This window comes from Sus scrofa, chromosome 13 (genome assembly GCF_054392235.1).
Source record: "Sus scrofa isolate SSC_HxYL_T2T_F1_AM1 chromosome 13, Sscrofa_HxYL_maternal_Yorkshire_Landrace_v2.0, whole genome shotgun sequence".
Taxonomy (NCBI): Eukaryota; Metazoa; Chordata; class Mammalia; order Artiodactyla; family Suidae; genus Sus; species Sus scrofa.
Genome location: NC_139395.1, coordinates 51,728,158 through 51,755,813, shown reverse-complemented (window position 1 = coordinate 51,755,813; position 27,656 = coordinate 51,728,158). Strand labels below are relative to the sequence as shown.

General features: G+C 42.1%; 1 protein-coding gene across 26 annotated transcripts in view; it reads right to left on the bottom strand.

Moving 5' to 3' along the window:
* The window catches only part of CACNA2D3 (calcium voltage-gated channel auxiliary subunit alpha2delta 3), a 924,345-nt gene that overhangs the window by 223,526 nt on the left and 673,163 nt on the right, over positions 1-27,656 (bottom strand). For all 26 annotated transcript variants that reach the window (XR_014823278.1, XR_014823270.1, XR_014823269.1 and 23 more), the window contains 2 exons: positions 3,796-3,857; positions 2,746-2,790 (listed from right to left, as the gene is read on the bottom strand). Coding sequence is in view for 3 of the 26 variants with exons in the window: in XM_084988628.1 (XP_084844754.1) it covers positions 2,746-2,790; positions 3,796-3,857 (107 nt within the window). In the remaining 23 variants the exon portion in view is untranslated. The remainder of the gene's footprint in view (positions 1-2,745; positions 2,791-3,795; positions 3,858-27,656) is intronic.

Sequence of the window (27,656 nt, the reverse complement as noted above, 5' to 3'; positions counted from 1 at the left end):
ACTCCACATACCAGCCCAGGGCACTCTAGCCAAGGCCCAGAGAGTCCTTTGTTGGAGGAAAGGGAGGGGCTGGAGTGGGCCCAAGGCAAGTGTGTCTGATAAGTCTGTGGAAGTGGAGCCAGGTCTTCAGTATAGAGGAGAAGTCAGAAGCACGTGAATTTAATGAGCCCCCACAGCTGTTTTTAATGGGGACCTGATCACTTGAGGGCAGTCGGGGGAGTGGAGGGACATGGCCTCAAAGACTTAATTAAAAGCTATGAAAGAGGAATGACACATGGAAAGAGTCTGCTGAAAGGATGGAGAGGGGCCTGGCTTTTCCATTTAAAACTATGTCAACTGGTTGCCTGAAGCCAAAACTTAGAGTCAAAGTGGGAAATGGATGATAATTTCAAAGTGCAAAATGAGGACATTTGAGCATTGGATCAAGCTCATTCAGCAATGCAGTAAATTCCATGCTTAATTTTCAAAGTATGTGAACATTTAAAATGATACTTGAATGGGGGTTCATCCTGATGGCTGCTAGAGGAGATCATTAGTAATGAGGAAGGCATCCTACCATGTGTGCTTACAGTGCCCAGGGGAAACTGTCATTGCCATCTAAGATTTTAGGTTCAGGTGAGCCACTACTCTAGGGGAAGTTCGTGTCTGCAAACATTTTTGTTTGATAGTTAACATTTATTGAGCACTTATTATTCCCCAGGAGCTATGCCACACACTTTTCATATTATATTCTCATTCATATTCACCATTACTCTGTGAGGTAGTTGTTTCAACCCTGAGTACATAATTGAGGAAACTAAGGCACAGAGAGGTTCAGCTTATTACTGTCCAAGACACAGTTATAAGCTATTCTAACTCCAGAGCCTACGCCTTCAACCACTATGCTAGACCACCTGTGAAATCAGTCCCTGACCAAATAACGTATATTGCATGTTTCTAAGTCTAGGTGGGAATCCATTTCTACTTATTTTTATATATAAGAACGTACAGAGGCAGTGTAGGTTGTGAAAAGATGACTGCTTCTGGCTTTTTTCATCAAATTGCTTAACCATAGCGGTTGCACCATTTGGGTGTCCTCATCCAACATCGAAGTCGTAAACCCTATGGTTGATAAGAACTCTAGAATAGGATTGCACTGTTATCCCTAGGGGAACTTGTTCTGCTGATCAAGAGTTTGGATCAAAAAGTGATATTTATTATTATTTTGACTGGTTTGTCTAGATTGAAATCACTTGGAGGTTTTTTTATTCTCCAAGGTTACCCCAACCGAAATTGCTAACCCATGTTGAAGTTTTTGTTTTATTCATCTCTCCAACCAACCAGTTAGTAACCAATTAACCAATCAATTACCCAGAACATCATTCATCCCACCTGCCAATCAACCATCTATCCCATCACCCAATTAACCAACCAACTGTCCTCAGTTCTACCGTTAACTTGGGATTAGTAATTGTACCAGTAAAAGGCTTCACTTGGGGCCCTGTGACACTTATTAATCTATGTTATTGTTGAGCTGCATTGTGCTGAGCACTCCAGTATGACAATGCCTCAGAGACACAGGAGAGGTTTAAATACACTTGACTATCCTATGAACTGCATCCCCAAACTTACTGAAATGGTATTTGTGGATCATCAAGCATCACAGGATTCTCTTTCCTCAGGGAGAACTATTTTTGATTTGATGGCCAGAAAAAGTTGGGCTTTTGCTGAAAAGTTGATTGATTGGCTTTTACTTTTTGGATAGTGACTCATACAGCAATTATGATTTTTTTTTTTTAACTGGCAGAGAGATCATTGAGGACTGAGCCTTCTGTGTTTTAGCTGCATCCTGGACTCCCTTTTATATTTCTCTGTTTTTCCTTCACCTACATTTTGGAAATACACTTCTAATCTATGTTTTCTGTGTTGAAATTATGTTTGGTTAGGATTTCTTTGATCCCTATGGTAAACGGAAGGAAGATAAATATGTGATCATTTATAAGTTCCAGTGTAGGTATTGACTAGCAGTTTGGCTGACTCAGAGAGAGAAAGGCCATCTGAGCCAAAGTGAAAGGCCACTGCACATCTGCTCAACTCAAAATGTGGGGCAGAGGGTACATGGAGTCGAATGCTGTAAAAATTTAAATCTGATGGACAGACTTAGGGCAGTGGTCCATCTTTTTTCTTCTGTTGCTTCTGTGTGGGATTCAAATTCCTCCTCCCAAGACTGAGAGAGGGAGAGAGATAAGGAGAAAGAAGGGAGGGAAAGGGAGTTGTTGGAGGGAGGCACTAAGCTAGAATGCAACATTCTGAGTTTTCAACTCCTAGTTTTTTTGGCTTGTTTCTACATGAAATTAGGTCATTTAATTTCTCTGATCCTCAGTTTCCCCCTCTGCAAAATGGGATATTCACTGTATGCAATGCACTAGGTGGTTACGAGGATGAAAAGAGATATTATACGGGGAAAAAAACTTTGAGAGTTGTAAGCTTCAAATGGCAGTAATTTGTATCATTTTCTATAAAATGCCAAAATCCTAATAGTGTTGTTCATAGGACATTTAAGTCACATTTCTCCAGCTCTAATAAATGATCAAATTGGGGGAAGAAAGAAAGAAAGAAAAAAAAAAAAAAAGAAAGCAAATACCCTTGGGATTTTGGAGAAGACCTGGCTCTGTGAGATATTCTCCCTGTGGAAAAGCACCCTCTCTCATCACCCCCCTCCCACTCCTTGCCCAGGGAAGACAGAGGGCCAGGAGGCTGACTTACCTCATCATCGCAGCTGATAGAGCATTTGCCATCCAGAGAGGCACACTGTGGGGTGGTGGGAAAACAAGAAGAAATGTACTACTTGGATATGGTGCCATTTAGTTACTCAAGGACAGGCTATCAAAGCCCTAGCCTGTTTGGCAAATACAAATTTCATCCAAAGGGAATGTTCCAGGATGAATCTGCCTGCCCTTCCTAGGATAAGTACCAGCTCCAAAGAGTAATATAAAAGACAACTTAGGGGGCAACCTGGCTCTTTTTCCTTTTAACTTACATTGTCTATTTTATATTTCATTCAATAGTTACAACTTTTTACGACCTCAAATCTTTGAGTGACAATAAATATAATTACATATTTATTTATTTTATTTTTCTCTATTTATTTAATTTTAAATTATTACCTACTGACTTTCTGTTAAAACTGCCATCTGTGTTCTTGCTATATGGTTTCCTCAAGTATATTCATTTAAGCCATGACATACCACTGCAACATTTAGAATTGGACAGATGGAGGCGACTTAATACGTTGCCATTTCTGCTGAATTACTGAACAAATACCACTGAGATTACTTAGGACAGAATGCCTAGTACAAGATACTCCCAGATTATCCAAGACAGAGAAGCCCTCTGGCCAAAGAAGGCAGTTGCAGCATGCTTAGTCTAGCCTAGTGACACCAAAGCCTTCAAAAATTCAGTAAAGAGATTCACAAATAAATAAATGGGCATCACAAGATTAGAAAAATATCACTATGAAAAATCACCATAGTCCCTGAGACGTGGAAGAAAAACGTCTTCTTTTAGAAGGTCACCATTTTGATCTCACAATTAAAACTGCTTGCGGGAGCAAATCCCCTGCTTTCCCAGCATGTGGTGTCTAACACGCTGTCAGCCTTTTATTTTGTAGTGAAATGAAAGGTAACCTGAGCAGCCAGCAGTTCACTTGACAAACATTCATCGGAAATCTGGCACTTTCAGGCTCCGGGTACCCGAATGTGAACACCTGTATAATAACAGTGTTGCTAATGCTTCAACATGTTGATTATAACTTACCTGTCTGCTGGCAGTCCAGAACTTCCTTTGGAAAAATTCAAGTTTCATCTGAATGCCTACAGCTGGGACAAATTATAAATAAAACAAGGCATTAGAGATCTCTTTACACAATTATTTAAGATCATCATTGAAAATTATCTGTCATGGCAAGACGCTTATGTAAGCACATCACATGAAAACACTTAACTAAATTTACAGTGAAGCATACAACTAAGACACTATCTTTCAGGTAAGAAATTCTCAAGGTTACCTGGACTCATAGAACTCTTGACAGAACAAACTGAGCACGGTGCAGATGGCTCTTTGAAAAGATGTTACCTTAGTTTTTCTAAAATTCTTACTCTTGTGCTACCCCCCTGCCTAGCACAGCTGAAAAAGGAATGGAAATAAAAAAGATATTCAGAAGATCACGGTTTCTTCAGAGTTCTTCAGAATTCCTGTTTCTGTTATTACTGCATGAACTTGCATGCCTAAAATGCGAACTCTGCATTTTTTTTTTTTTTTTTTTTGGTCTTTTTAGGGCTACACTCATGGCTATGGAAGTTCCCAGGCTAGCAGTTCAATCAGAGCTGCAGCTGCTGGCCTACACCACAGCCACAACAACATGGGATCTGAGTTGTATCTCTAACCTATACTACAGCTCACCGCAAACACCAGATCCCTAAGCCACTAAGTGAAGCCAGGGATCGAACCTGCGTCCTCATGGATACTAGCTGGGTTTGTTACCACTGAGCCACAATGGGAACTCCTGCATGTATTTTTGAGATATAAATTTTGAAAAGTACTTGTCATGAGACTAGTGTCTGGATGTGAGTCACTTTGCCATGATGTGATTAGTTTAACGGGTGCCCAGTGTCCACACCTCAATGATCTTCTCTCCCCAGGAATTCTGGTAGGATGATAAAGTTCTTTGCTTATCTGTGGAAAGCTCCCTAAAGCAACAGTGAATGCTACTTCCAGTGAGAGGAATATACAGAAATGGAAGAGGTTAAGAAAGTGACTTGAAACTTTGGGAAGTAGAATTGGGTGGAACCTCAGAACTATGCAGTGAACAAGGTAACAATATTTCTCTCCATGAAGTCAAAACAAAGTAACTCTTAAAGCCATTTTAGAAAGTGCTCAAGTCAGAGCAAAAAACTCATCAGATGGTAAAAAGCTTTAGAGGAGATGGAAAGAAAGACTCAGACTCTGTGCTGGAAACATGCACTCCTCAAGGAACACCATTTGCCCCAGGGCAGTTTTGCGAACTTTAGCCCAATGCACATACCTTCCCCAATTTTTGCCATATAGGTATACCACAAGTATTGTTATTTATTTTTTCACACTTTTTTTCTTTTACTTAATTGCCTATAGTAATTTCAACCTAGGTAATAATACCTAGCAAAAGCAATATGCAATTACCAAAAAAAAAAAAAAAAGTTCACTCATATACTTTTATCTTGCATGCCCTTGTTTTATATGCTCCCCCACAACCTCCCCCTCTTGGCTAAAGATTGCCGTACTGCCTTCAGGAACTTGGAGATTCAAGAAGGTCTTGGGTTGTTACTCTTATAACTACAAGTGTATTTCTACATCCTAAACAAATTTTTGAAGCAAAGCCTGAGAGTCAAAGTAAACTTGGATATGTATATGGAAAGGCTCACCCTTCATCTCTGTATTTAGAATGTCAGACTCTAGGAAAAGACTCTAGCTAAACATGGATGCAACATGCAGAATGGAGGTCTCTGAAATGCACCATTTCAGCACTCTGGGTTCATCCTGCTTTGTCCTAAGTGTCCTTCATCCTCTGAACCATAAGCTCAGCAACATGTTCTTGCCCCCACACTGGATCCCTGCTTCCATCAAGGTGCCAAGCACATAGATGAACCATTGGTAAATGCTTGCTTTTTTAGAAAACCTGTTCAGGTGACAGTATGGTCAATAGATAGATGGAAAGAGAGAAAGAGAAAGAGAGAAAGAAAAGAAAAGAAAAGAAAAGAAAAGAAAAGAAAAGAAAAGAAAAGAAAGAAAAGAAAGAGGGAGGGAGGGAGGAGGAAGGGAGGATGGAAGGAAGGAAGGAAGAAAGGAAGGAAAGAAGAGAGTAATATCAGTGTGAATTATAATCATACCCAAATAAAGGGATTTTTTTTTCATGGCAGTTCTCAACATATTAGAACCATCTGGGGAACTTCAGGAAAAATTCTGATGCCTGATGCCTTCTCCCTCCGCACCAAGACCATTTAAGTCAGAATTTCTGAGAGTGGAGTCTAGGCATGAGGATGTTTAAAAAGCACCCCAGGTGATCTGAATGTGCTGCTTCACAGGCCTTGCTACAGAGAGTAAGTTGGCTATAGAGGACCTACTATGACACGGACCATGTGGTCAGACTATACATGAGCTGCTCTTCCTAGCCCTGGAAAAAAATTTCAGAGAATAACTGAAGGAAGCTGATTTTGGAGCCTAAGTGCTGTTCACGGCAGTTTCAAATTAATCTTGTCTTCTAAAATGCCTGATGAGCCCGCATTCCTCCTGGAGATGAGCCAACCAAGGAAGCTGTAGACTAGGGTGCTAGCTGGGCTTTTGCTCAGATCCAGCAGCAGCAAAGGTGAGAGTCTGCTCTGGACTTAAGAAGGGTCTTGGATCTCTGGTTCTACCAAAGACATGGAGGGACAGCAGAAACCTCACAATTGTTGTGACATTCAATCCCAGGCCTTTAAGAGGAGGGAGGAAAATGAGTTCCTCTCTCTCCCTTTGTGTGTGTCTCTGCAGGCCAAGGTCAATAGCCATGGCAGGCTTTGAGATCCAACAAGATAGAAGTAGAGGATTCCCTGAAAGAACCACCCCATGGTGACCTCTCCAGGGCATTTTTGTCCCAGCAACCCAGAGCTGTCCTGGCCCACCCATCAACTACTGAGTTCCCCCATCAGTGACCCGTGCCCTTTCTGAGCACCCCTCCCACTCTCTGATGGAGGCCCCATTTTCACCTCTCTAATGAAGCTAGCTGCTCCCTCCTGAGTGTTTATCCATCTCACATACTTGCAGCCTGCTATCATCTGCCCCTTTTGGTCTGTACCCCAGCTCCTCAGAGTGCTTTAATCTTTTCTTATGAGTCAGTCCCTCCGTCCCATTAATCATGCAGGCTGCTTCTCTCTGATCTCCCTCCAGCAGGCTGCATCCTCTCCCTGGTCCTGATGCCCTAAACTAGACACTGCTTCCCTCACTCCTCACTCACTCCCTGTCTGGGCCATGAGTTTGATGCCAAAGGGCTCCCAGACAGTTTTGACTGTAATGGATCTACTCAGTTTTGCCCTGGCTGTGTTTTGGCTGCCCATGCTCCCTCCAGCAACTCTGGCCCATGGTTTCCCCACATCCAGGTTTGTAGTATGTTCATCTACAAATTAACATACTTCTCGCTGACTAAGAGATTCACAGGCCCATTAGTGGGTCAACTTCATGACCACTTGTTCACTGGTTTTTTCTATGCTGAGCCCTAAGCTGAGTAGTTAGGTGAATGAGACCACATGCTCCCACAGAGTCTAGTTAGAGGGTAGCCGTGTATTGGTAAACGTAATAGTGGAGACTTAAACTGAGAACTGTGGGACACAGGATGGGGCAGTCTGGGCCTGGAGGCATTGGCAAGAGCTTTGTGAAAGGCGTGGGGATCAACTCATAGGAAAATTAAGAACAGTGGAAAGATGAGAATCAAGTGCAAAAAACTCACAGGCAAAGGGATGGAACCTTCTAAAGGACCATACTATCTTCTGAGGCTTGAAAGAATGGGAGTAGGGGATATGGTTGTGCAGGTTGAGGCCAAATGGCGGGAGGCTTAAATGTCGGGCCAACGCAGCTGGAGAGTATCTTCTAGGCCAGGAGTTGGTCCAAGGGCCAAATCCAGCCTCTTTCTGTCAATAAAGTTTTAATGGAACACAGGTACCCTCGTTTGTTTACACACGGTCTGGTATAGCTACAACGTTTGGTAGATGCAAGAGACGATGAATGGCCAACAAATTCTAAAATACATACTGTTATGCCCTTTAGAGAAAAAGTTTTCTGACACTTGCTTTATGATCTGCAGAACCATTTAATATCTTTAAGTAGAGAAGTGGAAGGACCTTACATCTGTATTTTAGAACAATCTTCAATGAAGGCCTTAAACAGGAAGTACCAGGGAAATGGGCAGGACAGTAGGAGACAGGAGAATGAGACGTGTTAGGCAGCCACAGCTCTTGGTGCATTTGGCCAATTATCTCTTAAGCACAAAATTATTTAAAGTAAGGTAAAACAAACAAAACACACACAAAAAAAAACCTTCAAAAAACAATAAAAATTTTTCTCCACAGGCAGAATACTTAAGGGCATCCTATGGCCAATTCTACTCAGAAAAATAAATATGAGCTTTCACAAACAGAAATTTAGCTTTGGCTTGCTATTTTCCCTTGTTTTGTTCCAGTTTTTTTTTTTCTTTTTTTAACTTTTATCAGAAAAAATCATCATTACTTCTGCGAGCCCCACTCTCTTCCCCCCCAACCCCACACATCCCAAATGGAACCTGCGATATTTGTCATGCCCGTCTATTTTGTTCTTTCAACAACATTTCAAGCCATAACAGCATATTCTGATTTAAGTCAGTCTTGCTAATTTAATAAGGGAAACAAGGACTGAAAATGCTTTAGCGAAACCCAAGTCCCAAAGAGAATGCAGAAAATTAAAACACCATTCCTGGGGTTTGAAATTTTTTAGACAGTCCAGGAAATCATCAACATATTTCTCCTGGAGTACACGGTGCTCCTCACTTCCATTTGATTACAAGGCACCACAAGGACGGAGACAGAGTCTCTTTTCCACAGCTGCATCTGGTGGTTCCTTACTCATCTCCCGGGGGCAGAACAGACCCAGAAACAAGTATACCTCGGGCATTTTCCCAACAGGCCAACTGTGTGATCCTCCTAGGACAATACCCTAAGATACCAGGATGGTTTCTGGAAACCAGCAGTACAGCAAAATCATCGTTATGAGAATCACCATCCCAAAGAGCCCCAGAGCCTTCACATGAAATATTTATGCATCTGAAACACTGACATCCTAGAATTTGGTTTGAATTAGTCAGGGTATTGTTCCTTGTTGCTCACCTCAATATTCTAAGAGGGCCTGAGGACAGATTTTTAGCTCAGCAATACAGACCACAGAGCTTTCGTGAAGTATCTTCCTTCCAGGCTTCCTCTTTCCCCAACTTTCTAACTTCCTTCCTACCTATTTTCTCTATCCTGTGTTTATCAGAAATATACGTGCTAGGTGGGGAGCATATTGAAATGAAGCCATGAGGGATGCAACAGGCAGGGGTGGAGGCCTGGGGAAGGCACTCTAATCACTGAAGAGAGGATGGCAGTTTAGGATGCTCAGAGTTGATGGAGCATCAGATCATCATCCAAGCACCAAAATATACAGCTACTTCCTTTGCAGAATGTCAGTGATTAGTGCACTAGAGTTGGGACAGACCTCAAGTGCTCCAGTCCTATGTTGTCCAAATTGGTGGCCACTAGCCATATGTGTTTTATTTAAATTAAAATGAAATGAAATTAATAATTTAGTTCCTGGGTTGGACTAGTCTCATTTTAAGGGCTCAATAGGCTAGTGGCTACTGTACTGAACCAAAGAGAACTAGAACATTTTTAGTATTTTCATCATTGCAGAGAGGTCTTTTGCACAGTGGTCACTGATAACAGGAGGGAACACAGAGAGGAACTGAAGAGTGGTGTTTCTTAAAGATCAAACATAACATTCCCCACAGACCTGTCTATGCTCTCCACTCCTTGGAGGTAGAAGAAAGGAAGATGACTTAGGTATGAAGGATCTAGAGCAGACAGACCTTCCCGTGTGAGAAGACCTGGATTTACAAGAGGAAGTTGGTAATTAGTTTGAGAGAAACCCAAAGAAATCAATGCAATATGCTCAATGTGGCTACCACCTCCAAGGTTTATTTATTTTGCTTTATAAAATTTGAGAATACAAATTACATTTCCAGTGCTATTATATTCAAATGCATTCAAGATGAAATCATGCATGCATCTCATATCAGGTTAATAGACATGCATTCAAGTGTAATCTGAGACTTGCCAAAGAACAATGTTACATGTAAAATTAGAAATAAAATAACTTTTTCATATTGTATTCATTTAGAAATAATTTTCTGTGGGCTTGGCCTCAACTTGCAACATACCCCAAGGAGCACAAATCCGGTTTGTAAAATAGGGCTCACCATGCCTGGCACGCAAGCTCACACAAACACCCCTATCTCCATTTGCCCAGTCCTCCAACCATGTGATGGATTTACAACACATAGAGAGCTCATCCAGCAGACAAAAAAACAGTCCTGCCACCATCAACAAATTATAACCAGGAACATTCTTACCAAGAGCACTGGTTGTCAACCCTGTTTCTAAGACAGATGAGTATCCTTGGGTACCTTACTTCTCTGTCTCCACAAGTCACATTGGCTCTAGCTTCTGAAAAGGATTTTGTGGGATGAGGATAAATAATACAAAATAAAATGATGTGTATCAGAACACTCTAAAGACTTGACGGTGTCGTCAATATTCACGTGATGATTTCTTCCTAGTTTTTAATCCTTTATTCTTATGTTTCACCACCAAGTACATCTCTCATGCCAAGGTACTGAGACTGAACAGAAAATTCACTCATAATAAATCCATATTGTCCACTGTTAGCGAGGCAATGTTGGTGGGTAGACACTTTATGAAATCACGATACTTTAGAAGAGGGGAAAAGGCAAAAGGAAGCAGGAAATGCAAGGCAGTGATTCTCTTTCAGCCGAAAGCTTGAAATGGATTTGTGCCCTTCAGGATTAGTGAAAGGTGTGCTCCACTATGCAAACCCTATCACCTGCCCCTTTTGGAATTTTGATTATTCACACACACTTAGGACACAGCCAGACGTGTAGGTGTACAGAATCCAAGAGGATTACTGTTCCCAATATCGTCACTGTCAGCTCCATGGGCTCATCAGCAAGGCTACCTGGCTGCAAAGGGTCTCAACTGATTGTTGACTGCTGGTAGCATGGGGACAATTATTTCATATCAGGGCTCAGGCAGAAAAACAGATCTCAGAGCTCCCTTGGGCTAGCTTGGCCCACAAACAGGAGTGTTTTCTTCTAATGGATTCCAATCCCTTGGTAGGGATATGGTAGAAAACTGTATCCTTATTAGAAAAAAATAAAACTATAATAAGTTAATAAACAAAACACGTGCTAACAAGGATTTCCTTTGCATTTCAGCACTTAGGAGTGAAACAAGTTTTCTTAAAACCCAAATTCTGCAAATAAATGCTGGCCATACATTTTCTCAACCAGAAAATGAGCTCTTTACTGGTCATATTACTCAAGCAGGGTAGCGGCTCTTTTCACACGGCTGGGTAAATATCCCCCACCTTGTCCTCAGTCCTCCTCTGACACAGTCCCTGAATTTTCATTCCTTTGTGCCCAACAGCGATGATTGCTAGAGTGACAGTAACAAGGCCTGGCACATTTGGATTACAACTTGCCTTAATTAATGGTCAACTATAATAGCTGTTAGCCAAACCACATTTGTTTAAATGTTTTCTTCTGTTTGTTTTCAAAATAGTTAATTGCGAGTAGAACTAACAATGAATCTGAATGTCACTTTTTTGGAATATTTCATGATTAACTGGGGGTTTGGAAAAAGGCCACTGTCCTGGAGTGTTGAAGAAAAGAACTTTAACCTTCCTTACATCAAATATAAGCCCATTCCAGGGGTCTGTTAATGTCCAGGATAAATGACTTACCACATGAATAACAATTTAAAACTGTAATGTGAATTATGACATAACTCATCTGTTAAATATTTCATGTGAAGATTTTAATGAATTGCATGATGGAATGTTGGACAAAAAAGACAACTGAAATCCTGGGACTAATTTGGGCGAAACTGAGAACAGAGTATACTCGCCGAGATGAGGGGGAAGAAAAGGCAGCTGCATTTCTGTCCCCCTGGGTGTCAGACTGGCAAGTCCAAAGGCTTTCTTAAAAGATTATAAGAGAGGGAGAATGATCAGCAACAACCTTTTGAAAAATATTTAGATCAAAGCCATATTTGTTTATTAAAATCTTGGTAAAGCCTGAACATTAATCTCCAAGGTATGGTATTATTTCAGAAATTAGGGGGGAAAAACATTCTCACAGCAGCAGCCACACCTCAAATGTTAGCCTATGTTGGTGAAGAAAAACAATGACAAAAGGGGAGGAGGTATTTTAAATATAACCCCCTAACTGACAGCATATTTCACTTCTGAAGTATTCCCTGTGGAACTGGGGTGGGGGTGTAATCTTTCTTATGCAGGCTTTTAAGTATGAAAGAGCTACATGATATATGTCTGTGGTGAGGGAGAGGGAGGGGAAACAGGGCTCATTATCACTCGACTGACAACGTGATAGCAGAAGATTTTCTTTGAAGACTCAGAGCTGCAGAGGACTGTTTTAATCTAGAACCATCCCCACCCACTGTCTATGACTGGCTTCTGGGAATGTGTGTAGGGAAGCCTGATCCATTCGCCTACACATTTCTTTTGTAATCACTTTGTTTCTGTCCTGTCAGAGCTTCTTGGGAGCAGTCACCTTTGGTAAAGTATAATAAATGACAATTATGAATGTTTCCTCCATTTAGATTCTGATTACTTGACAGAATCGATGTTGAAAAGAATTAGCAGGGCCATGGAATGGAATAATAATTTTCTTTTCACCCCTGAGGTAATCTGGAAGCATTTTTCCAGACTTCATGTGAAGAAACCTATATTCCCTCAGCTTTCTAAGGCCACTGGAGCTGGCATCGAATTGTTTTTGTCAGATCATTTTATGCTCACAAAACGCTTCCAATAATATTATTTCAATGAGGTTTTCCAGCCAATACATTTTTAGAGTCAATTCCCATCTTTTCAACCTTTCAGAATAAAACATTTAAGCCTCAGGCTTCATTGTATTTTAATCAGGGTTACACAAATCAATGTCCATTAAGAAAATTATAAGCTTCCAAATTATAGCTCCCCAGTTAATAATTTCTTATTAGGTCACCACCTAATAACAGTTACCAAAGAGATTATAACAAAATCAAGGGTCAGATTTCCAAACATTTCAAAACTCATAATATAATGGTCACATGTATTTGCCAAACACCTCTGAGCTGGATGTTGATGACTATATTTTAAAGCAAGGCAGCACTAAAGTATCCACATGGGAATGTAAATTTGTGTAGCCACTATGGAAAATAGTATGGAGGTTCCTTTAAAAAAACTAAAAATAGAACTACTATATGATACAGTAATTCCACTCCTGGGTATATATTTGGAAAAAAAATGAAAACACAAATTCAGAACGATACAGCACTATTTACGATGGTCAAGACACAGAAACAACTCAAGTGCCCATCTACAGAAGATTGGTTTATGAAGCTGTGGTAGAGACACACACACACACACACACACACACAAAATGGGTTATTGCTCAGCCATAAAAAAGAATGAAATATTGCTATTTGCAGCAACATGGATGGACCTAGAGATTATCATGCTAAGTGAGTCAGACAGGGAAACACAAATGTTATATCACTTACATATGAAATCTAAAAAATAATATAAATGAATCTAGGTACAAAATAGAAACAGACTCATAGACAAAGAAAACAAATTTATGGTTACCAAAGGGGAAATGGAGGGAGGGGAGGGATAAAATAGGAGTATGGGATTAACTAAAAATAGATAAGAAACAGGATTTACAATATTACACAGGGAACTAATATTCAATATCTTATAATAACCTATAAATGAAAAGAATCTGAAATATATTAATATATTATATAACTATATATTATATAATATGTACATATATACACATATATATATAACCAAATCATTTTGATGTACACTTGAAACAATATTGAATTAATAAATCAACTATACATTAAATTCACATGGACAGTTAACAGAGCTGGAAGGAGGTATCCAGTTACTCTGATTCTCCAGCTTATGTTCCAGGGCACAAAAAAGGAAGGAGACTTGTCCAAGCACATCCAACTCATCTTAGGGAGCCTGAATCCATTCCAGACCTCCCAAAACTCAGATCCTTTCAAGACTGGCTGGGAACTGGGGCGAATGAGAGACCACCTGAGCTGGTGTCAAGGGAGCGGTTCAGCTCAGTTCAGCTGATGCCTTATGGGAATATCTTCTGGACACTGCAAGTTATTCTGACGCTGCAGGAGAAGCTGGAAATCTAGATTTAATATTCAGACAATTTGTTGAAAAATTTGTAGAATTCCAATAGAGTTGCCAGATAAAATATTTCTGATTTGCTAAATCTGGCAACCCTACACTGCAGGTCACATGGCAAATCTCAGGCAATGACCTGGCGTGATCTTAAGAGTGCTGAGATAGCTTATGATCTGCTGCTAAATATCAGGACTAAAAACCAAGCCTGCCTCCATCAGCATGACTTGCATGATTTTATAATTCAGTCCAGAAAATTCTTGCCCAGAAAGATTAGGAATATAAACCAGTAAAAATATTTCATGATTTACTTTATAATGTTTTTAGAAATGTCCCCCAAATCAACTTATCCAAACAAACTGATAGAACAATAGAGGGCTCACTTATGAAACAACTCTTGATTTATTAAAACTCAAGAGGTTTCTCATTCTTGGAGTTCCTGTCATGGCGCAGTGGTTAATGAATCTGACTAGGAACCATGAGGTTGTGGGTTCGGTCCCTGCCCTTGCTCAGTGGGTTAACAATCCGGCGTTGCCGTGAGCTGTGGTGTAGGTTGCAGATGCGGCTTGGATCCCGTGTTGCTGTGGCCCTGGTGTAGGTCAGTGGCTACAGCTCTGATTCAACCCCTAGCCTGAGAACCTCCATATGCTGTGGGAGCGGTCCAAAGAAATAGCAAAAAGACAAAAAAAAAAAAAAAAAAAAAAAAAAAGAAGTTTCTCATTCTTAAAGTAACCCAGTCCCAATCAGATCCCCACACTGAGAGACCCACCCAGATCCCAGAACCCTATCAACATCTACCCAATCTTCCCTTTCTGGGATATTGCTGAGACCCTGTCAGGGTGATGTTCTCCCTCCCTGAGATAAGGAATAAACCTGACTTGGCTTGGTTTACAGAATCTTTATCAAAAGATTCTTATCAACAATCAAAATGGCTTTATTTATCTTCAAAGCATTAATCAATATTTGGTATTAAATTATATTATGTATTATTTATTGTGTTTTATTCCCATCTGGCTAAAAGTAAGCTCCTTGAGGGCAGAAGCTATTTGTTTACACCTGTATTCCCTGCACTGAGAGAAGTACCTAACTCAGGTAGGCATCTATGAAACAGGTCAAAGGAATGACCAAGAAATTGGATCCTGTGCGGATGGTGATGTCAACTATTCTTAGACAGATTTATCTTGCAAGAGACCTACTGTCGCCATCGAGGGATCTTGGGCTCTGTCCCAAAGGAAATGAAGAGCCACAGAAAATTTCTCAGAAAGGGATGGATGTGAGATGTGAACAGATCGTGCTTTGGCAATATCTGCAGGTGAAGATGGTGGGCTGCATGGTTTGTGTGAGAGGGGCTGCTTTTGATTTGGGGGCATTCATCCAACCAGGTGAGAGATGATGGACTTCTATCCAGTGGGGCGGGTGGGGCACCAAGGATTGGATGATGAAGCTAGTCCTGTTTCTAATCCTTCCTGATTGAGTGAAGCCTGGAACCCTGGGTTTTTCCATTTGCACATCAATCTCATCTGCATCTTGCCAGATACTATCTACCTTCTCAACCTCAAGGGTCTGTCATTTTAACTTAGTAAATTTCAGTATGTTTTTATTTTGCTTGGAAATGAATTATTTCATGAAACATGTTTCTTTGTTCACTAGGCATTTCTTAGAATTACAATTCTCTGGAGATAAAATTAGGGAAGTATTCAATAAAGAGGGAAGACTTCTAGGATGAATAGGAATTCATGAGGAATAGTGAAGAGGGAGGGTGGAAATAGCATTTTAGGCTACATGCAAAATCCCAAACTGAGAATAAGCTTGAAGTGTCTGATAACTACAAGACCATCTGCATGGCCAGTGCAAATGGTTAAGGTGAAATCCCGTAAACTTTTTCGGACATCAACCAGGACCTAATAACAAGGAGGTTCAAACAAAATCTTGTGATCATTCCAGGGATAGCTCCCCAGAAGTAGAATTGCCCTCTTTGTGGTGGGTTAACAAAAGCATCATCCCAATCTCTATCCAGTGTCTCTATTTCATTTGACAAGGAAAAGACAACAGAAACAACCAAGGAAAGACCATGTGCTTATGAAGGTGCTCAGGCAGGAAGGCAGCCTGGAAAGGCAAGACCAGCACACTATTTAGCCTGGTTCCCTTTGGCCATCTAGACACGCATTCTAAAGTCAAATACCTGGCCAGGGCAGGTCCTCCCCGAATAGCTGCACACAAGGTTATGAGCAGGTAGGGAGAAGGGAATGGGAAATATTTAATGAGAGGGGCAGGCAGCATTTTGGAGTAACCAAGCCCCTTTTTTCTTCCAAACTCTTGGGATCTCAAGAGCTTTGAATATTAGGGAAATAGCCTTGAGATGAAGGAATTAGTCAGTTTTGTCCCATAATTTAATCAGGCAGATGTTGAGGATGGAAAAACCATCTTCTCTCATTAAACTAATATTCCCAAATGCATGCTTGGCAATAGCTGAGTTTTTCATTTGGGTTCCTAAATGGGCTTTCAGAGCAGACTGCAATGATCACGTGCCTATTCTGGGCTAGGATGGGCATGGGGACAGGGCATATTCTTCTCCGATTTGTCAGGAAGTGCAAATCCTTCTCAGCAGGGTAGGTACCAGGTAGATAGAGACCTCACTGGTGATCCAGGCTGCCTGGCCTCATTGTCCCCAACCCAGGTATTTATCCCTTCTCCAAAAGTTCCCTGGCACCAAGTAGCCTTCAGTAAAGACTGACTGATGGACGGACTGACTGACTGAATGAATAAACAAGCAAATGCACTGTATTCCAGGCACTAAGCAGTTAATTCCCCTCATGCTTTATTTGAGGGATAACAGTTTGTTACCAGCATTCTTCCCAGAGTTTCCTGGCACCCCCTGGCTCTTCTCCATTCCCTCTGCTAAAGCATTCCATACTCAGTGCCTCAGGGAAAGGAGGGCACAAAGGAACTCTGAGAACAAAGGAGTCAATTCTGGATTTTTGAGTCTCAAACACAGAGGCCTAGAGGAATCTCAGGGCTGGATGGACGATCTGGCAACTCCCTGGGCCAGTTCCTCCTGTCTCCGTCCTGCCTTCAGCCCCCTAAACTGACCACACTGGAAAGATGATCTGACTGGAAAGGGAAGCCAGACTGCTGGTGCCCTGGGGGAAAGACCTGTATGTACTGCGATGTCCCTGCAGGTGTCCACCTTCCTGGCTCCTACCCTGGGACACTGGAGCTTGGCCTCCGCTAGCCCTGCTACTGCTGCCAGAAGCCACAGACAGACGGCCCAGCCTGAGGCTCTCTGCCTACTTGTCAGTGAGGCCCAGGGGCCTGTCAACTGACTGTAGGGGTCATCTTAGGGTGGAATGAGAAGCCTGTGGCACTGACCTGTACCTGGACTGATGACAGAGGACCAGAGGGGACTGGAGACTTAGGAAATGCCTGCATGATCAGATGATAAATGCGCCCTAGCAGGAGGCAAATAGACACACTGGGTTCACTGAAAGTTCCCTCCACCAGGATAATTGAGGCTTCCGACAGAAATCAAGTTCCAATAAAGCTGCAGTGATTGCCTACTGGAAATGTGTAGACTGAAATTCACAGTCCTTTCTTGTTCATGGTCCAAGAATATAAACAATGGGGCACTTAAAAGAAATGGGCAACCTTAGGAGTTCAATCAGATGCCATGTCCTAGGCTTTTTCCCAAGTTCACTCAGGGCTCATCCTGGAACAGAATCCAGGGCTGTGGGCACAGAGTTCTATCAGCCCCCGTCCCCTCCACTGTGATTCAAACAGCCTGAAGAGTCCTCTACCTGTAATGGCCAAATGGGCAAGTAAATGAGGCTGCCTCAAGCATCCCAAAAGCTTTCTCCATAGGTAAAGGGGAGCAGAGGATACAATAGTTTAATCACCACCTTGGTGGAAATTGGACCTTTTAACATGAACATGAATCTTCAAATGGAAAGAATTATGGGGGTCTTCACAGGGCCCCAGTGTATTGACTAGTAACTCTTTTCTCCCCATAACCTGGGCCATCTGCCCGCCACATGATGGCGCCTCAGTGGTGCCCCATGATCTTGGCCCAAATTCTGTCTGTACTAGGGGTGGGGAATTTTCTGAGTCCCACTTCTGAAGATGAGATGCCTCAGCAGTGTCATTTCTTAGTTGCCATCTGTGACTGTTTCCTTATATACATCCAGATTGGAAAATGTCAAAGCAACATGGTTCTGAGTCCTGTCTGTCTCACATCCAAGCAGTGGACCTTCCCAGTCAGTTTCCTATTATTCACCACAGGATGGGAGTCACGCATACCTTATGGGATTGTTGTGAGTCTTAAATGAGCAAATGCATGTCATGAGCGTAGCAGAGGGCCTGGCATGTACCAAATATTCAATAAATGTCACATGCATACACACACAGTAACAGCTGTATACATGAAAAATGTGCAATATTTAATATGACACATATCCTGTTTTATGTCCCTGAAGCAGAGCCTCCACCGTCTTTCCCAGTCTGAGCACTGTGCATCACACACCAATCTGTCTGCTAAGGAGCTGATGTCCCTCCATCAGTGGTCCCAAACTCATTTCATTCGCTGGTCTGGACTCCTTGTAGATTTCATGTTACCGGAAAGGGCCTTGGAATGTTTTATCTTTTTGAATAGAAGTTAAATAAGCTGGACCTTGTATAATTACATCCAACTAGAACATCTGCAACTCTGAGAGTATGTAAAATCAGAAGATTTGATAAAATCCTCACAGGTAGATATTATCACTGTCACTTCTGTATTAATTCTGGGTGGCCAACCTAGAGGACCCATAAAAAATTCTGATTTAGGGAGTTGCTGCCGTGGGGCAGTGGGTTAAAAATCTGACAGCAGCGGCTCAGCACTGTGGAGGTGGGGGTTTGATCCCTGCTCTAGTGCAGTGGTTTAAAGGATCTGGTGTTGCCTCAGCAGACTTGCTTCAGAGGCTTATATTCAATCCCTGGCCTAAGAACCTCCAGATGCCACCAGTGTGGCCATAAAAAAGAAAAAAGAAAATTTCTGATTTAGAAACTGGGAGGGATTCTGGAGCACTAGAATTTGAATCTAGATCTTCGTGTCATCAGAGTAGAAGTTAAAAAACAAGTATCTAAATGAATGATCTAAACGGAGTCACCTAAAATTGCTTAAAAAGAATATATATTTAATGAGCCTATCCCTGTAGAAAAGGGGATAATATGAAATTCCTTAATATCCCTGCTTAATATAAGACTAGTAAATCTACACATCATTTTCTCATACATTTTGCTTTATGTTTTAATTTTTCTTTCCAATCACTGTGAACTGATCAGTTTCCCGCAGGCCAAAAAGAGCTCTTCAGATGCTCCTTGTATCATTGTTTTTTGTTTTTTTTTCCCTTTAGGGCCACACCCGAGGCATATGGAGGTTACCACAGTAGGGGTCTAATTGAAGCTGTACCTGCTGGCCACTGCCTTACCAGATTGGAGCCGTGTCTGTGACCTACACCACAGCTCACGGCAACACTGGATCCTTAACTCACTGAGCAAGGCCAGGGATCGAACTCGCAACCTCAGGGTTCCTAGTTGGATTCGTTTCTGCTACGCCATGATGGGAACTCTGCTCCTGCTATCTTTCAACACACCTCCAAGCCTTCATGCCTGCTGCCTCTCTCAGAAGAAAGAAGAAGCTCCTTGGAAACAAGGCAGCAGCCAAAGGAAATCCGTACCCATGGAGCACCTTGGAGCAGAGACAACAAACAGCCTTTGTCCTGAAGGAGGAAGATAACAGAGAAGAAACAGCCCAGGATGCGCACAGCTGCAAGAGCTGGTCTCAATAACAGAGGAAACACAGGGTACGCACCATGGGCCAGGCACCCGACTAGCATTATCCCACTTAACCTTTCAGCAATCTCAGGAAGAAGATGTTTTTTCCATTTTAAAGATAAGCTGCAGGCGGTTAAGTGACCTAACTAGGGCCACACAGCTGCTAGGACTTGATGGAACTGGGAATGGAGCCCACAAGCCTGACTCAGGAGCCTGCTGCCCATTTTCCTCCATGGTTCTCTGTGGGGCTGCATCACCCCCTAGGGGGCTGTTTAAGTTTGACTGTCACAATAACTGGAAGGCCTACAATTCATGAGACAGCCCCCAACAAAGAATGGTTCCATGCCTCTCAGGGCTTCAAGTGCTCTCTCTGGTATTGATGTGCTTGGAAAGCATGATCCATAGCTGAGCCTTGAACTGAACTCTGTTTTACATCTAAATACAAAGGATGTGTTGCACATGAAAATTTATAGAAATATAACCTCCGTCCTGTGAAAGAGAGTGATGAAAACACTGGCTTGCAGCTTGACTCAGAGAATCCCATCACCAAGGAGGCATGGTTTGGAACTGAGAGGTCCATGTAGCCACCAATGCATTCATACAGATTCCGTGCAAGCTTCTGGCCTCTTCCTTCTGTCTACTTTTGTAGTTGTGCCCAATCACACTGACATGTATATTACTAATTAATATATATCATCCTATTGTAAACTCTCCTTTTATTTCTTGGTATTACAGTGGGAGCATTCTACACATTTTTGTTTTGTTTTGTTTTTGGCGGCATGTGGTTGCCATAGGTTGGGTTGGGTTATGTCTTCAATGTTTCTCATTGGGGATAGTAAAGAGAATATTCCAAATTATTATAGAAGGGACTTCTTGAGTGAGATAGGAATGAAAATTGTCCTGGCTTCAGTTTTGTCTCTGCTACTGAGTCTGGTGATTGTTCCTCATTTTCTCTAAACCTCCTCCCGTTCCTGCTGCCACCTCCTTGCTTTTGTCTGTGACTCTCCTCTCTCCTCTTGCCTTGAAAGCATAGATTTGGCTGGGCTATGACTTCCTCTGTGCTTCCCTTCCCATTTATTTTGGCCTCGATTAAGGTGCAAGATATTGGTATCTGAGGTTCAGCTCAATGGATGGATTTCCCATCCCGGAGGCAAAGTGGTAAAAGAGCAGCTACTTTTAAGCTTAGAGGATTGAAGTCCTAGTTAAGGAAATGCTTATCTTTGGAGTTGCTCTGCTTGAGTCTGGAGCTGGGCACGTGGGCTCCGCCGCTAGTGCATTTTCTTTCATCAAGCAGCATGGTCTCTCAATTCCAGGCAGGCTATGCAAGGGAATGGAGCATTGCAAACTGCTTTTTCTTGCATAAGCATCTTAATTATGATTATTGTCAGCACTTATGTCACTGCCTTGGGAGATGAAGAGGAACGAGGGAATACTCTGCAATTTCACAGCATGCTCCAGTTTTCCCTAGACCAGAGACAAAGGCTGCAGAGAGGAAAAGAGCAAGGAACAGAGCTCCCAGTAGATTAAAAGGGGCCTTTGTAGTGGCTGCATCTGTACATTAAAATAAATCTCTCCTCACACTAAAATAACATCTACATTCATTTGGGCCAGTGCCACATTCAGCATTTAAGAAATTTGACAAAACACTACTTGAGCATGTTGAAGTTTGCCAACTCACAACAAAACAAGAAAGCTACCTTGGCCTCATGGAAATACGTCTCCCTGTTCCCTACTTTCACTTATGACTCCCATTTTCCGGCTGCACTTAAAAGAAAAAGACTGCCCTTTTTTCAGGTGCCAACCACTTAACATGGCCCTGAAGTGGGCAGCAAATTGCTGCTGGAGGTGGTAAACATCAAGAGGAATCTGTTTCTTTTCCCCCTAAAGGAAAATAAGAGAGAGGCTTCATGCCTGATAAAGCCTTTAATAGCTAGAGAAACATTATTTGGGGTGGCCCTCAGGTAGACAAGACATGAATAATGCCTCGTAAAAACAATTACTTCTACCCAGAGCACTGTGCACCAGATGAGTTTGGCTGGGGGTCCTGTTTCCAAGGGAATTGCAGGCAAAGGAACTCTTCTATCTAGGATCCCACAGGATGCATCTGTCTGTGGCAGAGACCACGCCTGCTTCTGTGGAGTGTGTCCCTTCAAAACCAATTCTGAATTTTTCCTGAGACTCAGAGCAAAAACATTGGGAAAAAGTTTTAGGCCACATTTTTTTTGTTTTGTTTTGTTTTATAACACAAAGAGGCCTGAAATAAGTACCCAATCCTCTTGTGAGGAATGTTGCTAGCGGACCCAGATCCCAGGGCAGCCCATTTAGCTGTGGCACAGATGGGTAGTTCTGCACAAGTTCAGAGCTAGAGTGGTGGAATGGACCATTGAACCCAACCTAGTATTACACAAATGAGTATTGAGAAGTCCATAGAAGCTTGCAACCCGACCAAAATGATTCAGAGACAGCCCAGACTGAGGAACAGACAGTTCTTGCTTTTGCCGGCTGGGCATGCAGGTTGCTTTTTTGAAGAGAGGTTGCAGACCCCCACTCCCCTTACCCATACTGTCTCCTTTAGGGACATTCCCTGCCTCCAACTTCAGTCTATGCGGCTTGTGTAAGGTCTGCCCCTGACACCATTCCTAAGAACCTCACAGTTTTTACTGAGTCAGAGTAGGAATTGATGTGGTGAGAGAACTGCTCAGCTTGGTGGGCTCTCAGGAGGTCACCCGGACTGGACCTTAGGCTCGCACCACATCTAAACTTTCCCCAGTAAAAAGTTTGCTTTCTTACCCAACTACCAACACAACCAAAAGAAAGTTTGTGTGGGTGTGTGTGTTTTGGGGGGGCAGTGTGAAAATAGAATGCCATTGTAACCTGAGGTCATAGGAAGTTCCAGAGTCTTGACAGGGGATATTCAAGTTGACGTCACCACCTCCTCCTTAGGAGGCCTGTCCTAAATTGAAGAAGAAAAGCCAGGTTTGCATTTCCCTGCATCTCTCCCCATGTGTGGCTCTGGATTAGTCTGTCAACCAGAGAGTTAGTGCTAGGTCTAGAAGGCAGCAAAGAAACAGAGGCCATATGGCTTTGGAAGCAGTTGCAGGCTGATGTACTGGCAGATGTGTATTTTGAAGCAGCTCCCATGTGAATTCTTAAGAACCATCTGCATGGATACTTCTTGATCTATGTCTCTTTACCCTTCAATGATCATAAGAGCTTCTGGGTTCCCTGTATCCAAGCCCTTAAAACTTGGAACACCTGGAGTAGTTTCTGCTCCTAGGACCAAGTCCTGACTGACAGACTGAGGACCTCCCATTTTAATGGGGTACATCCCGAGCAGACTCCCTTTGCACACTGCTAGGTCTCTGCCATCTCCACACTGTAAATAAGGTCCTTCCCCAGGGCACCAGGCTGTTGGGGGGATGCCTAGTACTCGGGATGCTGTGGATCCATGTTGTTATTTCGTGGACACAATATTCTCCTACAGGTCTTTGCCAAAATGCCCTGGTGACTCCTGCAAAGTCCTACCCTGCATGGGCAGCTCAGCCTGACCTGTGACTCCTTTCCTTCCTCCCTGTCGGGCTAGTCCCAGCTATGGTCTTCTGTGCTCCTTGTTTTCTGTGTCTCTTAGGTTTGCCTTAGCACTGCCTGGAAGACTACTCCACCCTAGTTCTGTTCATTGGTCTACTGAAAAAGTCAAGAGGCAGCACAGAGTAATGGTGGGCTCAGGATTAGAATATAGCATCTAACTTCCCTCTGCTTGGTCATAAAATTGAGGATGATAAAGTCAAACCTAGCACAGCATCTGATACATAGTGAGAACCCCATAATGGTTAGCTTTGTTGTGACAATAACCTGTAGAATGGAAGATCACTCTCCTTATGGGGCTCCAGAAAGGATTAATGATGACCCTTCTACTAGCAATTACTGTCCCCTCCCCAGAAACAGGTTCTCAGATCCACAAAGTCCCGTTGGAACTATCTATTTCCTGCACCACACCTCTCCCCCCCCACTACTGATCCTATAATGAAACACTGAAATCCTACTTGAATTGTCACTGCTTGGAGCAGGCAACAGCAAAGAATTGCTGATTCCTTGCCTAAGGCTCCCCAGGTAACTCTAATCATTTTAAATGCCCTATGGTCACAGGCAGATTAATTTTTCACAATGCTTAACTATTTTTATCCACAGAGTATTACAATTACAGCTGAAGATCATTCACTCTATAGCTCTGTGCCTTAAGAGTAATCTCAGTTGGGGACTAAACAGTCCCAGGGATTTTTATAAACGGCATCTGCTTCCAAAGTTGCATTTTTTACCTTTCATTTCTTCCTTTGTTTCAAGTGTTTAAAAAAAGATTGGATTCTTTTCATTCACTGGAGAAGAGAGCAAAGTGGTTTTCTTCTTTTTTTACTTTTTAGGGCTGCCCCTGAGGCATATGGAAGTTCCCTGGCTAGGGGTTGAATTGGAGCTGCAGCTTCCAGTCTATGCCACAGCCACAGCAATACTGAATCCAAGCCACATCTGCAACCTAGGCTACAGCTTGTGGAAATGAAAGATCCTTAACCCACTGAGCAATGCCAGGGATCAAACCCACATCTTCGTGGGGAGTTCCCGTTATGGCCCAGTGTACAATGAACTCAACTAGTATCCATGAGGATACAGATTCAATCCCTGGCCTCGCTCAGTGGGTTAAGGACCTGGTGTTGCCATGAGTTGTGGTGTAGGTCGCAGATGTGGATGGATCTGGCACCCATTCGACCCCTAGCCTGGGAACTTCCATATCCTGTACCTGCAGCCCTAAAATTAAAAACAAACAAACAAACAAACAAAAACCCCCATATCCTCATGGATACTAGTTGGATTCTTAACCCAATGAGACACAGTAGGAACTCGGCAAAATGTTTTCCTAATGTTGGGCAGAACCCTTGCTCCTCCTAGGTTTGGAGCCAGTTCCCTTGAAGTCACATGGCCCCTGCCATTATTTTTTGGGATTCTCAAGCAAGGCACTGGAGCATGTGAACTTGCTTTTATTCCCTGTTAAGTCACACTTTCATTTTTTTCTTATCTACTGGAAGAGTTATTTCCAAAAGGCTTTATCTTCTTTTCTTCTATTAATTGTTCTGTAGATTGCTCCTACCTTTTCATTTCTTCCCCTTCTAAACTTCTCTTCATTCAACAGATACTGATTGAGGATCTTCTGTGCTGGGGGACATGGTGAAGGGTATGATCAGTCCAGCCCAGGTATTCTCAAGGCTTAAATTCTCCTAAGGCTTTACACAGCTACTATCCAACCAGTGACCACTGTCTGTGCTTAGAGACACATACAGATATTACCCAACCAATGACCATCATCAGTGCTTGAAAAGACATGTACAGGATGATTTGGAAGTATAAAATGGGTTGCCCAGTCAAGTCCTGGGAGTTTTGAGGAGAAATGACTTTTAATTGCAGCCTGTAATGAAGGGAGGGTAAGCATTAACAGGCAAAGTGGGGTGAAAGGAAGGAATATCTGAGGCTAGATCCTGAGATAGGAGTCTGAAGAACTGAGAGGCTCTCAGTACATGTATATAATGGGTATTGCTTTTCACTTGTTTAGAAGCTCCCACATCTATTCCCAGCACCTTAAAACCAAGGAAATGTGATAATGACGCAGGGAACAAATTTTCCTACTGTTTGCAAAGAGCTGGGTAAGCAGGAGAAATGAAGGACATCTGTGAGGAGAATGAATTGGAACAGTAGGTCACACTCTTCCTTCATTCCAACAAGGAAGACCACCCATCGCTCTAAGGGCACACCAGCACTCTCCCACTGATTGTCCAGGAGTAACTTTTCTGCAAGCTGCACATGTTGCCTGGTCCCTGTCTGATTTCCCACATTCTCATAATGTACCAGGACACCTATAACTTGAGAAAATGGGAAAGTGGCTCTAAGAACTAATAGGGTAGTGATAAAGAAGCATTTCACACCTATACTTGAGGGGGAGGGAGTGATTGAACAGGACAAGCTTGAGATTCCACTGGGTTGGGCTAAGAGTTAGTGACAGTAAAGTTTTGATGTGTTAAATAACTCCCCAAGTCATGGAGCTAATTCTAGGAGTGCCTGCAGTAGACTCAAGACCTCTTCAAAGACTATTCTCTATCACTATACATCCTTAGACATTGTCTATAGATGTTCATAGGCTCTGTAGTTGTTCATAGGTCCTAAGAGAAAGATCAACATACCTAAACTGGGTACAGAGACATCCTACTCTCTCTTCCCTAGCCCAGTTCCCAGATGCTGAGAACCAGGCTTGTACACTCTCAAGTTAGCCTTGGAGTTACTAGCCTACTTCCTGTTCTTCAGATTGACTGGGTTCCCGCTGACTCACCCAACAATAAAGTTAATTTGGGGGAAAATTTTTAATCAGCATTTTAGTGCTTCACTGCTAAATAAGAAATAAGGCCATACATATTTGCAGGGAACCTTCAACATGAAAACTAAATGAGTTAGAGTTACCAGCACCAACAGCAAGGAAAAAAAACCCAACAACTTTAACTCTAGTCAATATATTAAAAGAGATCAAAGAAGGCATTGTGTCCTTAGAATAAGAACAGGCTGCTGTTAAAAAAAAAAAATCTTGGAAATTTAAAAGAAAAATGTCAAAGTAAACTTAAGAGCAGAAAAAAGTTGGAAACAAAATATCTCAGAAAAATAAATTTCAAAAAAAGACTGAAAAATAACATAAAATTTCCTAGAACTGAAGGATATACATTTCTAAATCAAAAGAGTTTGCAAAATGCCCAGGACAACAAGTGAAAAGGACTCACACCATCAAGGTCTTTCAGGACACTGGAAACTAAGGGATATTCTGAAAGCTTCTGGAATGGAGGTTGGGCAATCCTGATCATATCAAAGGAATGAGAACAGCATCAGACTTCTTAACAATAACACTGAAAGTCAAAAGAAAATGGAAAAATGCCTTCACAGCTCTGAGGGAAAAATGGTCTCCAGTGCAGAATTTTATACCCAGCCACATGATTATCATATTATATAGGAGAAGAATTAGGTTGCTTTTAATGCTACAAGGGCTAAAAATAAATATTTTATCTCCCTTTCTTAGAAAACTACTGGAGAATGTTTGTGAGCAAAATGAGGAATTAAGGCAGAAACAAAAACAGGAAGACAGGGTCTAGGATAAAGAAAGCTACAACAGAGGAAAGTGGTGATGGAAAAACTTAGGAACCTGGTGGCCCCATAGGTCTGGAGAGCAATTGTCCAGACTGGAACAGGATGATGGCAGAGGTAGGGAGGGAAGTCTCTCCAAAGAATGATGAAATAGGCAGAAATACTGAATGTCTAGGCAATAGTCATAACAGGCATTTGAGATATCTGATGAAATACATGGGGTGGGGGCAAGTGATGGGCTGAAGGAAAACTAAGCAAATAAAAGAGCATAGGGATTTCCAGACCAGCATAAAAATAGTATAAAAAAAGAAAATATACAATAGCACTTTAATACAGTAGGAAATATATATAGATGGGCCTAATAATAGAACCACTATCTAATTAATCAGAAACTACGAGATAGGTATCCAGTGGCATTGGTGGAATAGTGAGAAGGCAAGAAGAGCTGGTGTAAAAAAGTCTGAAGTACCAGGTATTAAAGGAAGTAAATGAGCAATGACTAATAGTAAATAAAACCCAGTAATCTCAACTTGCTAATGAGAAATAGAGCAGCTAAGAGAGGTGGAAACTGTTGCCTCTAGGAACTGGGACTAGAGGTTGGGTGCAGAGGGGGAATTGTAGGT